Source organism: Dreissena polymorpha, chromosome 7 (genome assembly GCF_020536995.1).
Source record: "Dreissena polymorpha isolate Duluth1 chromosome 7, UMN_Dpol_1.0, whole genome shotgun sequence".
NCBI lineage: Eukaryota > Metazoa > Mollusca > Bivalvia > Myida > Dreissenidae > Dreissena > Dreissena polymorpha.
This window is the reverse complement of record NC_068361.1, coordinates 82,981,194-82,995,217: the sequence shown is the minus strand read 5'-3', so window position 1 is coordinate 82,995,217 and position 14,024 is coordinate 82,981,194. Positions and strand designations below refer to the sequence as shown.

Here is a 14,024-nt window from a genome sequence, read left to right as displayed (position 1 = left end):
GTCTGCACAGGCTTATCAGTGCCAACAGCTCAGACATAAACAGGAATTTCACTAAAGAGAGATTTCTTCTAAACTAAAATTACCATAAAAGCAGAAAGTGTCTTCCCTGATTATAGCACTTGCTAATCTGGAACATTTTATGCACATGCATTAAGCCCTGATTTTCTTAACCCTTTGCATGCTGGGTAATTTGTCTTCTGCTAAAATGTCGTCTGCTGAATTTCTAAAATGAGCATTTTCTTTTTTTTCAAAGAATACTATCAGAATAGCAAACAGTTTGGATCCTGATGAGACACCACATACTGTGGCGTCTCATCAGGATCCAAACTGTTTGCAAAGGCCTTCAAAATTCGGTTCCCGCACTGAAAGGGTTAAGCACAGCTTATATATATGTACAAAATGTAAATGATATTTACAGCTGACATGTGAAATATGAATGGAATGAAATATTATGCACATATACCGGTAATAACATGAAAGAAGCTTCAATGTGAAATCATGAGATATTTATGGATTAAACGTCTTAGATATCACTGTTATCCTCTAAATTTTTACTGAAGATTATGAAAGTAAAGTACAACACACATTATGTTACAGCACTTTGATCAAAATAAGCTGGCTTACATATAGCTCCTGACCACAGTGACCAATAAGCTGGCTTACATATAGCTCCTTACCAGAGTGACCAATAAGCTGGCTTACATATAGCTCCTGACCAGAGTGACCAATAAGCTGGCTTACATATAGCTCCTGACCAGAGTGACCAATAAGCTGGCTTACATATAGCTCCTTACCAGAGTGACCAATAAGCTGGCTTACATATAGCTCCTTACCAGAGTGACCAATAAGCTGGCTTACATATAGCTCCTGACCAGAGTGACCAATAAGCAGGCTTACATATAGCTCCTGACCACAGTGACCATTAAGCTGGCTTACATATAGCTCCTGACCAGAGTGACCAATAAGCTGGCTTACATATAGCTCCTGACCACAGTGACCAATAAGCTGGCTTACATATAGCTCCTGACCACAGTGACCAATAAGCTGGCTTACATATAGCTCCTGACCAGAGTGACCAATAAGCTGGCTTACATATAGTTCCTGACCACAGTGACCAATAAGCTGGCTTACATATAGCTCCTGACCAGAGTGACCAATAAGCAGGCTTTTCTGGCGCACATTAAATAAGACCCATTTTCGCATGACGCGGCTCAAATCATTTTGAAGGTCAATATGAAAACATCTAAAGAATAATTATGAACTTAAAAAACAAAACAACAACAACAATACAAAAATGGCATTAGAAACCGGTAACAAATAATTACTTTATAGCAATTTGATTAGCATTTTAAACTGGTATTATTGTACACAATTGTTCAATGACAATGTAAAAAATACAAAGAATAATAAAATTAGTGTAATACATGGCTGAACATGAACAATCTTCGTCAGATTTTGAAGTATTCTAAGCATTATGTATCCCGTAAATACTATTCTTGCATAAACAGTTGAACATTGCTACTCCAAGACAGTTAATTAATATTTAAAGTCAATTTACATTTCAACTTCACATTTTTACGAACTTCAATAAACACATATAATGTTATATTTAGTCGTGTACGATTGTGTTTTGATAAATTAAGACTTTCAACATCAATGTTAAAGTTTAAACATCAGCTATAAAATCAAGCACAAAAATCTAGCACAGGGTCATTGTAAACGGCAAGATATTTTGAATTTTCCATTAAATTTTCATTTCTTTATGAATGACATCTATATACATTTAGCTCAAAACATTATTGTGCAGAATGCAATTGATTGCTATTCATAAGCGATTTAGCGTTGTTAACATGCTTTATATTCCCTTGAATCTAGGACAGTTAATTGTTCAAGAATTGTTTTTTGGTCAAACTGTCAACAAGTTTCTTAGACTGTTTATTAATTTCAAACTTTTAAAAGAAGAAATCCTTGACACTTTCCTTCTCTTTTAATTATCAACAATGACTTTATTGTAAGACCTGGATGTACTAATGTAGCAAATGCAGCTTGCTAAAATATAAATGTAACAATTTATTAGGTATGAAATCGTCATTTTAAAATTGTTTTGCAAATACCCTTATATGTATACGCTTTTATTATAATTTATTATAACATAAGTATTTGTGTTTTTTATTGCAAACAGTGCAGAGTTTTTTAAAACATAGACATGTGAATCTGACGTTTAATAATAAAATGGTTAGCACAAATTCAAAAAGTTACTATTTTCTCAAGCCATGGGCTGTGATGGAGGCTTCAAGCTTTCTTTCAAATAATATATATGCTAAAATACCATACTCTTAATTCTTTCAACTTAATAATTTTTACACTTTATTGAAAACACTGCAGAGTTTTTTTTTTAATTTGAAAATTATAAACCGGTCATATATAAATATAACAGAATATAAATATAACAGTTAGCATAAATTAAGGAAGTTATAATATAAGTTATTATTTACTCAAGTCGTGGACTGAGACATTTCTCAGTAAATAGCACAATGGGACACTAAAAGAAGTGATGAAGGCTTCAAGCTTTATCTTGCTGACAATTCTTGGCAGAGAACAGAATAAGTCAATAGCTTAGTTGTCACAGTTTAACTTCGATATTTAGTCACTGTAACTAACACACTGGAACTTTTAATTGGTTCATCTTTTCATCTTTTGGATTGTATCCCATGTTCTTTCGTAACAAGAACATGTGAATGTCTTTAAATGTGGGTCGCTCACAGTCGGAGCGGTTCCAACATTCGACCATCATGTCATAAATCTCACGGGGGCAAACAATGGGCTGTGGTAGAAGCATCTGCTGTCCGTCGCTTCTGTAGAAATGTCCCGCATTGGCGATCACTTGATCATCACTTAAATTATGATACGGTTGATCACAGGCAAAAGTCAATATTTCCCATAGCGTCACTCCAAATGACCAGACATCAGACTTTGTCGTAAACTTGCCCTAAACAAATATAGCAAACAAAGTTATACACCTAGTAAATGTTGGTGAATTTTTGCTCAAATACTCTTAATGTTTTGTCCTTGCACTGTCGTTTCCAATCATTGTGATGATGTAAAAAAAGTGGGCCTATATCAGTATGGACTCAAATTTAAATAAAAATAGTTTGTTAAATTTCTACAATCTGGATTAATAAATATAATAATGTTTGTTAAATCCGTAAAACCATTCTACTCCAATATTTAAAAAATAATTTTGTACTTAAAACTAATGTGTTTTAAAAATATTTGTTATGACAGGATTTGAAATGTCACAGACGAGTCTGCTCCTGCCTTAATGAAATTGTAAAACTAAATCTAAAGCACCGGTATCATTGCCATTTTCTGATTTCAATTTACAAGTTGAATTAACAAAATTTTATTTGCACATAACTTTCTGATTCAATGTTTTCAAACATGTGTTGAGTATTATTCAAGTACCAGTGACATGGAACCTTTTTTTAATTTTTAACAAGGTTCACATTTAAAACTTATGTACCTGCCATGAAATGGCAAGCACTTACACCAGTTTAACCATTTAACGCAGGAAAATATTCATTTATCATTATGTTCCCCACATGACAGAGGTTAATCATGTGAGTCTCATTCCAGTTTTGATGTCACTTTACCAGTAGTATTGACTCCCATGCCATCCATCGTATCGGAAGCACAGCTCGCCCCTCTATCTTGTAATAGTCAGCACTGTACAAAATGCGACTCATCCCAAAATCAGAAATCTTGATGGTGAAGTTCATGCCAACAAGACAGTTGCGTACAGCGAGGTCACGATGCACCATGTTCAGAGACTCGAGGTACTTCATGCCAGAGGCAATTTGGGACGCCATGTAGATCAGGCACCCGTAGCTAAAATGTGCGATACAAAGTACGTACTAACAATATTTGATACTATATTTTTTTCAAAAGCATCTTTTTAAAGAACAAAAGGGCCATGATGGCCCTGAAGTGCTCACCTGGAGTCAAAGTACTTCAATTGTTGAAGACTGTCCAGGTGATATAGTTGTAGACCCGATTTGACAAAGATTCCAACATGGCCTTAATATTGTCAAGATAAACATTTAATTCATGATTCATCAAGATTGGGTCTTACATGTGGTTTCTAAAGTGGTACTATGGGTTTTTAAAGATCACAGCAGGTGACCTTATTTTCTGACACACTTGACCCAGATTCAAACTTGGCTTAGATGTTGTAGAAATAAACATTCTGACCAAGTTTCATAGAGATTTATCATAAATGTTGCTTCTAGAGTTGTTAGAATTTTTTTAATACAGTCGAAACCCGATGGCTCGAACTTGTCGGGACCGGCAACAAAAATTTGAGCCATCCATAATTCGAGCCATCCAATTTCTAATATACTTTTGTTTACTTCCAGATATAGAGAACACATATTGCTTAAACTCCGTACTACTTTCTTCTTTTCAATTAATAAGACCAAATATATACTTAATACTTTAATCTACCAATATTTTATGTAATATCATCTATTACTCAAATCAATTAACGATTGAGTCGATGTTATGCAACAGGTGTTATATAAATTATTTGCGTGCCTTTTAAGTCAGGATTAACAGCTTATGCGACCCGAAGCAAGTTCGAGCCATCCGAACAAAAGAACGTGTGAAAATTATGACCGGGACTGTGTAAACAGTTTGAGCCATCCGATAATTCGAGCCTCGCAAATTCGAGCTATCCGACAAAATTTTATATGAATACATAGCAATAAAAAATCGGTGCTTTGATGAGAGTTTGGGCCAACCGGAAATTCGAGCCATGCGAGTTCCAACCATCGGGTTTCGACTGTACGATTTGACATTGCGACCTATTTTTTGGAGGCATGTGACCCAGATTTTTCAAACATTATAGACATTTCTAAGATACTTATTCTGATTATGTTTAATCAAGATTTAATAAAAGAAATGTAGCCTCTAAAATAATGACTAGCTAAACGTTGCCAACACCATGCGAGACAGACGATGCACAACATTGGACATAGATTGATTGCAACAGCTCACCATAAGCACCTCATGCTTAGATAAGAAACACATACTCAGAAGAGTGCATGAGAAGGAGATTTAAGATACTCAGAAGATTTTATGAGGAGTTAATGAGGAATTTTTACAAATTTTCTCATCAGAGTCCAGGGACTCGATAAGCTGCTAATCTATGAGTCCCCGAATGGAAAGAGCGAGTCCAAATATTAAACTACATTATAATTTTTTAGAAATTTTAATGCATTTTTGTGACTCACATAATTAGAAACTTTGCATGCCCAAAGGTTTTTGTGAGTCCAGGACCCGGGACTCCCAGTTAAAATAATCACTGGAGGATAACAAGTGAAATAACTTAAAAAATATGTAATTCAAGACAACACATATTTATAGTAATGCCATGAGTACTGAAGCTGTGGTCAACATTGTGGCACTGTCTAAACCATTCATTTTTCCCTGACTGAGCTGTCGCGACTCCTCACATTAGTTCACAACTCACTAGAGTTTTTGAAGACTGATGGACTGTACACAGTAATTACTTATACTCTTCACAAGAAACAGAAATGGAGTAAAAGTGCAATATCAGTGAACAATTCATACTAGTATTTTTTTTTCTGAATGAATCAATCAGACAGAGGTCTATTTAAACAAGACTATTGCCAAGCAATATATGTCCCCTACCGGCTCCACCATTGTCAGAAATTCCACCATGATTGTCAGATCTTTTAAAATATATATTTGTTGCCATAGCAACCAGAACGTAGGAACACAATGAAATGACGTGCATAATCTCCATAATACCATCTATCCATGTTTCAAGTTTCATTAAAAAATATTAAGAACTTTAAAGTTATCGCAGGATCCAGAAAAGTGTGACAGACAGACAGACTCACAGACAGAGGCACAGAGCGCAAACCATAAGTTCCCTCCGGTGAAACCGGTAGGGGACAAAAAGTGGCAAACCGTTTTATTGATAACAGAACAGGATTACTCTTCATCAAAATCTTAACAGTTGAAGATGCAGTGCAGTGCTTTGATTATAAATGGATTATAACTGGATTGCTTGAATTTAAAGTAGATCATAAGCCAATTGCTTTGATTCAAAGTGAATTATAAGTGTATTGCTTTGATTCAAAGTGGATTATAAGTGTATTGTTTGATTCAAAGTGGATTATAAGTGGATTGATATGATGAAAAATGGATTTTAAATGGGTTGCTTAGATTTAAAGTGAATTATAAGTGCATTGCTTTGATTCAAATTGGATTTTAAGTGGATTACTCAGATTAAAAGTGGAATTAAAGTGAATTGCTTAGATTAAAGGTGGATTATAAGTGCATTGCTCAGATTAAAGTGGAATTTAAGTGGGTTACTAAGTTAAATAGTGGAAAATAAGTGAATTATAAGTGGATTGCTTTGATTCAAAGTGGATTTTAAGTGGATTACTCAGATTAAAAGTGGAATTAAAGTGAATTGCTTAGATTTAAGGTGGATTATAAGTGCATTGCTCAGATTAAAGTGGAATTTAAGTGGGTTACTAAGTTAATTAGTGGAAAATAAGTGAATTATAAGTGGATTGCTTTGATTATAAGTGTATTGATTTGAATAGGGTGCATTATAGGGTGCATGCTTATTATATACAAATTGATTTCTTTGAAAGTAGATCGACTTGATATAAATATAAGTGTAGTCTGTTAAACAATAGCAGTTTGTGAGTCACCTGAGTATTTAGTGTGATATCCTGCACAGAGTGCATCTCAATGACTCACCTGAGTATTTAGTGTGATATCCTGCACAGAGCTCATCTCAATGACTCGCCTGAGTATTAAGTGTGATATACTGCACAGAGTTCATCTCAATGAAACACCTGAGTATTTAGTGTGATATCCTGCACAGAGTGCATCTCAATGACTCACCTGAGTATTTAGTGTGATATCCTGCACAGAATTCATCTCAATGACTCACCTGAGTATTTTAGCGTTGATAGCCTGTGCGGAAGGCGTCTCCAGCACGTGGTCCAGCAGAAACTGGTTGAGGTCTCCATACTTCATGTACTCTACTATCATACACAATGGCTCCTCCCCCGTACACACGCCCAGAACACGCACGATGTTAGGGTCCCGTAGCTGGGACATGATCTTGATCTCCTTCAGAAAGTCCTTTCTGGAAGTCATGTAATAAACATTTAAGCCACACACTATAAAAAGAAGGCTAAATGCATTTTCATACAGTGTTGTCCCAGATTAGCCACTGTCCCCTCACACTCCAAGACAACTGTGTGTCTACTAACTCCTCTCTCCCCAAGATGACAGTGTGCCTTACAACCTGGCTCTGTCACCTCCCTCCTTAAGAGTACAGCCACCTACCAACCTGGCTCTGTTTCCTCCCATCCAAAGACAACTGTTTGTCTACAAACCTTGATATGTCCCCTCCCTCTCCACAATGACTGTATGCCTACCAACCTGGCTTTATCCCCTGCCACCCAAACAGACTGTGTGTCTACCTAATGAACATTTTAAGGTGGGCCTACCAACCTGGCTCTGTCCTCTGCGTTGGTTCTGAGTATTTTGACGGCCACCAGGCACGGTCTGGACAGTGTGCGATTCATCATATAGTCTTCCTCCACAAAGTGGCTCATGTTCACTGCATCACACAGGTGAACCTACATGAGAATAGATTGATAAGTTATCACACAGGTGAACCTACCAGAGAATGGATGAACAAAGAATAAACAGAAATGTAGGGCATATTAAAATGTTCATGTTCTCAAGGAAACAACAGTATCAAATTATTGCACATTTTATACATTCACAGAGATTAAAAGAAATGTAATTTAAATTGATTGCCGGTAACAAGTTTGTTTCTGCTCTTGAACAATATTTTGAGTATACATGTATTTGTTATTTGTTTCTTAAACAATAATATTATGAAATGATTTACTTTGATTGATCTGTTTCAATGAAAATGATAGACCCTTGCATATTAACAAAAAAATTGTCTAACACATTTTCAGAAATTTAAAGTCAGATAATCAAAAATGTATAGGATAGTTTTATACTCCTTAATCCTTGAGTTTAAGTCAGATAACAAACAAAGTAAGAGTGCTCTCCCCTTACAAACACAGCGTGCTCTCTTCTAGCAAACACAGTAAGAGTGCTCTTCCCTTACAAACACAGTAAGAGTGCTCTCCCCTGCCTACCTCTCCAAACTGCCCCTGTCCCAACACTTCAATGAAGCGTAGGTTCTCGCGTGAGAATTCATTGACAGAAACATCAATGCTGAGAAGCAGCTCTGCATTGGGAACAGCGTACACATTGTTACCACTCACACCCTGTAAAATAATATGAGCCTCGTTTTGGAAAAACTGAGCTTTATGAATGTGCGTAAAGTGTTGTCCCTAGTTGGCAAGTGCAATCCTCACAGGCTAATAAGAGATCACACTTTCCGTTTCTAATGAAATTTTTGCTTAAAGTAGGTCTCTTCTAAATGAAAATCCAGTCTAGACAGAAAGAGCCATCCCTAAGTAGTCTGTGTGGAGTTGAATTCACATTGTTGTTTTTTACAAAATAGTTTAATAAACTTCAACCTCAAGCTTTTGTTTAAAAGGTTATACCTATATAGTTTTCTATTTATCACATCATAGTTGATTGGTGTACACATGTATTTTGATGATAAAAGAAGAAAAAACACAACCATTTCTTGCCCACATGGAGGGTTTATACAGGAAATTAAATCATGACCAATAAAAACTCATAATTATTCATGAAAACAAGACAAATTGTGATAACTGCTAATATTTTAAGTCAATGACAAGTTTCAAAGCACGAAACAATCAAACGTATGAGAAACACTATTAATGTCTGCTATACTTGCCTGTAGTGAAGGTATATTGGGGACCTGGGTGCTGACAATGTCGGCTGCAGCGTAGAGGGCGTCATACTGTGGGGACGGCTTGTCGAGATTGTTCTGCTTGCGCACCTGTGGAAAGGTCATTAGGGCTGACTTGGTGACATCGGGGACAGCGTAATCCTGGCTTTCTGCTACAGAAGGCAACAGCAATATTGAGATGATTGTCAAACCTGGGCCAATGACTATGACAAGAGTTCCGCGGTCGGAGATGACCGCATTGAAGCCGGATTTTTGATTTAAATGACAGGAAAGTACCTTTCGTGTTTTTGTCAATGCAATACTTAAATTACTGAAATATTGTTCAAAGGTCAAAATGAAATGTAAGTACTTTTCAAGGCATGAGCAAACCTTGTGTTATGTTTTGAATGCATGCATATACATGAGAATGAATGACCTTGAAATGACCAGTGGTCATCTAAGTGTGCTTGCAAACCTTCATGTCAAGTTTGAAGACTCTATGTCCAAGCATACCAAAGTTATAACAATTTTAACATTTTAACATTTAAGGTCACAGTGACCTTGACCTTCAAATGAATGACCTTGAAATGTCCAGTGGTTACTTACTAGTTCTGGCCAACCTTCATGTCAAGTTTCAAGACTCTAGGTCCAAGCATACCAAAGTTATAACAACTTTAACATTTTTATATTGAAGGTCACAGTGACCTTCACCTTCAAATGAATGACCTTGAAATGACCAGTGGTCATCTGTTAATCCTGGCCAACCTTCATGTCAAGTTTGAAGACTCTAGGTCCAAGCATACCAAAGTTATACCATGAAATAAGAACTTTAACATTTTTACATTCAAGGTCACAGTGACCTTGACCTTCAAATGAATGACCTTGAAATGACCAGTGGTTACTAACTAGTTATGGCCAACCTTCATGTCAAGTTTCAAGACTCTAGGTCCAAGCATACCAAAGTTATAAGAACTTTAACATTTTTTATATTGAAGGTCACAGTGACCTTGACCTTCAAATGAATGACCTTGAAATGACCAGTGGTCATCTGTTAATCCTGGCCAACCTTCATGTCAAGTTTGAAGACTCTAGGTCCAAGCATACCAAAGTTATACCATGAAATAAGAACTTTAACATTTTCGAGCACGCCGCCACCCCGCCCGCCCGCCCGCCCCCCCCGCCCGCCCGACAACATCAATCTATAAGCCGAGATTTTTTCGAAAAAAATCCGGCTAATAAAACTTGAGATTAATGTTGGTTTTCATTTTAATTATTGAATCAATTAAAACCAAATCTTAAATGCTTAGACCTAATTACTCGCTTTGTCCATTATTTAATTTCAGAGTTTTTTCTGTAGCCACAAAGCTTTTGAACTTAAGTCATAGTGACACTTATAAACTCAATTGTAAATGAATTTTTATGAGTAATTGAAAGTTGCTGGAATATGAAGCATTACTGGGATTTTCAATTTATTTGAAAAACAAAAACAAAATATACTTCAAATGAAACAGGCTTATAAAGGAATTATATTCTTTATTTTAAGTCCATTGCCTCGGTAAAACAAGATGTATTTTGACAGAGGTCAATCCTACACTCAATGACCTCCCATGCAGCATACAATGCAGACATCAGCCATTCATGACTCAAAATTATTATGATCTGAACTTTATAATTAATAAATAAGAAAAACATTTACATATTTAACTCAATAGTTATCACAGAAATCGTTTTTTAAAGTTCAGTAACAATTTCTCACTTCTAAAAACTATTTACTGAAATGAAACAAACTGTAACAAACATTTAAATCAAACATTGTTGTAAGTAAGGAAAAGAACTATTATATGAAGCAAAACGAAAATGTAAATGCAAGCATAAGTTCACATACTTATACCAGTAACTAACAAATCCCCTATTTGAATTAGGGATAGGAGTAAAATTGCATATCAAACATAAGTTATGTGTTAGCAGAGGATCGAACCCGCAATCCATGGATTTGTAGTCCAGCACTCTACTAACTCAGCTCTGCGGCCCAGCACACTTTAGTTGAGCAGTGATTTATGTTTGCTTTATATTTTACAGCCTGTGCCATTGGATTGGGAAAAATAGCGCTATAAACCATGAAAAATGGAACATTATTAATATGATTATATCTACCATTATTCCAATTGATTATGAGTGCATGTTTAACTGCATTTTAAAATGTATACAACAAAGTGCTACAAAATTATATGGCTCTGTTATAAACTCCAGAAACCAATTATTGAGTTTATTAATTAAGGTTGGCTTTTTGGGGGGAAATTTGAGTCAGGTTTTGGGAAAAAAATGTATTCTTTTTGCAATTGGGAAACAGCCTGTAACAGGCTGTAATTTTGACAAAAAATCCCTGTTGAGAAATGAGCCAGTAATGTTATAAATGACTTGATGTGACTGGAGCCAAAGCAGGCTTTCCAAAGTGGGTGGGGTGTTTTAAAGGCTGAAATTAGGTCAAAGGGTTGTTACATAGTGGAGGTAACCTACATAACTTTGTCAACATTATTATGCATTAGAGCAAAATGAATTTCTAGTAAGCAGATTAAATTATAAAAACAAGAATATCAGTGAAACTGATGGATGCTCCCCGATGATGCGCTTTGTCAATCTATGTGTTAATAACCACCTAAAAAAATCTATTATTAGCCTCGGTGACCTTGATCTTGACCCCAGTGACCTTAAACCTCATCAAAAGGTAGAGGTCCATGCAAGGTACGTACATGCCTAATATGAAAGAGATCGGTTTAAGTATTGAAGTTGCTATGAGAAACTGTCAAAAAAGTGTGATGGAAAAATCTATTATTAGCCTCGGTGACCTTGACCTTGACCCCAGTGACCTCAAACCTCATCAAAAGGTAGAGGTCCATGCAAGGTACGTACATGCCAAATATGAAAGAGATCGGTAAAGTATTGAAGGTGCTGTAAGAAACTGTCAAAAAAGTGTGACGGAAAAATCTATTATTGGCCTCGGTGACCTTGGCCTTGAACCCAGTGACCTCAAACCTCATCAAAAGGTAGAGGTCCATGCAAGGTACCTACATGCCAAACATGAAAGAGATCGGTAAAGAAATGAAGGTGCTATGAGAAACTTCAAACAAGGGCTGTTTGTAAAACATGCATGCCCCCCTATATGGGCTATAAGTTGTAGTAGCAGCCATTGGGTGAATACTTTTTTTGTCACTGTGAACAACGGTGGTGGTGGCGGTGGGGGTGGCGGCGGCGGCGGTGGTGGTGGTGGTGGTGGTGGTGGTAACGCTAACGTAGCAATACAATAAAATTACTTAAGAATGATCAAATGGAAAAAGGTAACCTAGCACTGGCAGTAAATATGGGGCTCATTTACAGGTCAGATTTGGAATCTCTGCTGTAAAATGAGATTTTAAATGAATTTAAGGGAGGCAAATGCTGAAACATAAAGAACATGCATAAACGGTAGTTGTTTCCCTTGTTTGAACCCTGATAAATCCTTAAAATGCCTATTTCCAGTAACTGTGACCTTCACCTGTGACCTTTGACCAAGTGACCTCAAAATCAATAGGGGTCATCTGCGAGTCATGATCAATGTACCTATGAAGTTTCATGATCCTAGGCCCAAGTGTTCTTGAGTTATCGTCTGACAACCACCTGGTGGACGGACCGACTGACAGACAGATAAAATGCCTATTTCCAGTAACTGTGACCTTCACCTGTGACCTTGACCTTTGACCTAGTGACCTCAAAATCAATAGGGGTCATCTGCGAGTCATGATCAATGTACACTTCAACACCGTTATTTCGAAGTCGTCGGGACCGTTAAAAAAACTTCGGATTAACGATTATTCGAAATAAACATTTGACAGACGACTTCTTTGATCCTGAAAAAATACAACATTGTGGAATTCGCATGGTTCGGTCACACTGTACTTTTAATAATTGTTTTACTTAAAAACGTAAACTAGTCAGATAGCAATAGATTTCTACTTGTAACAAACGGAGGAATAAAACGATTCTTTTTCTTCTTTTTATCTTTCTCTAATTACAGAACATATAAAATATAATGCATAGCGCATCATACATGTAAATACATATGCATACATTTTCGGAAATGAATTCACTTTTTTTTAAATAAGACGCGATGTCTTTCTGAACACCGGCGTTAGCAGCACTAAACTGGACGCGTGTAACATATTTCTCCAATTTGTCAAGGAAATTGAAGAACTGGCTTCCGCCCGTGTTTTGCTCGCAGAACTGCCTTACGTCGTTGATGCATGTGGTCACACGTTGATTAGATATCATGTTCATTCATGTGTTGTCGGCCTCGTCGTCGGCTTTTGACGACATTATAAAATTAAAATGCTACGCGCAGGCGACAAAGGTGTAATTATCGGCTTTGACACACAACGCGCAGACGACAGGTGTGAAATTACGCTCAGTGTTTTGCAGTTTTGACTTCGGATTAAAGATTGATAATAAGGTGCGAATTATAGTGTTGGGACCGACATAATCACTTCGAATTAACGATTTCTTCGGTTTAACGAAGTTCGGATTAACAATGAAATTTTACATTGAACAAAGAAGAACCACAATCGGGACCCGAAAAATACTTCGAAATAACGGTGACTTCGGATTATCGGTGTTCGAAATAACGGTGTTGAAGTGTACCTATGAAGTTTCATGATCCTAGGCCCAAGCATTCTTGAGTTATCGTCTGAAAACCACCTGGTGGACGGACCGACCGACAGACAAACAGACATGAGCAAAGCAATATACCCCCTCTTCTTCGAAGGGGGGCATAAAAAGTGTGACAGAAGGAAGGAAGGAACTACAAACTGGCAACTATATGCTCCACCGAAAATATTTCGGGGAGCATAAAAACTACATATTGTTCACACTTTTCGCAACTTTTTTAGAAAGAATTATGGAAGATTTTATGCTCTTTGAACAATAATCAAGCAGGTGTATTGACTTCTTTCTAGCAAAGATGTGAAAGGAAATGAAGCAAGAGGTTGAATAACTGAGCTTGAATAGCTTTCAAAGCACACTACAAGTTTCCATTGTTATTGCCAGGTCTTTGTGAATATGTCAGGCAAGGAATAAAAAAAAAGAATGGCAATGTTCA

At 36.5% G+C, this 14,024-nt stretch overlaps 1 protein-coding gene across 1 annotated transcript in view; it reads right to left on the bottom strand.

The window, feature by feature from the left end:
• Nucleotides 1-1,892: 1,892 nt before the first annotated feature.
• LOC127839879 (discoidin domain-containing receptor 2-like) overlaps nucleotides 1,893-14,024 on the bottom strand; it is a 71,634-nt gene continuing 59,502 nt past the window's right edge. Inside the window, exons 11-16 of the mRNA XM_052368270.1 lie at nucleotides 8,903-9,069; nucleotides 8,229-8,360; nucleotides 7,564-7,691; nucleotides 6,995-7,192; nucleotides 3,654-3,888; nucleotides 1,893-2,989 (exon numbers count right to left, since the gene is read on the bottom strand). Coding sequence (XP_052224230.1) covers nucleotides 2,657-2,989; nucleotides 3,654-3,888; nucleotides 6,995-7,192; nucleotides 7,564-7,691; nucleotides 8,229-8,360; nucleotides 8,903-9,069 — 1,193 coding nt within the window. The 3' untranslated portion in view covers nucleotides 1,893-2,656. The remainder of the gene's footprint in view (nucleotides 2,990-3,653; nucleotides 3,889-6,994; nucleotides 7,193-7,563; nucleotides 7,692-8,228; nucleotides 8,361-8,902; nucleotides 9,070-14,024) is intronic.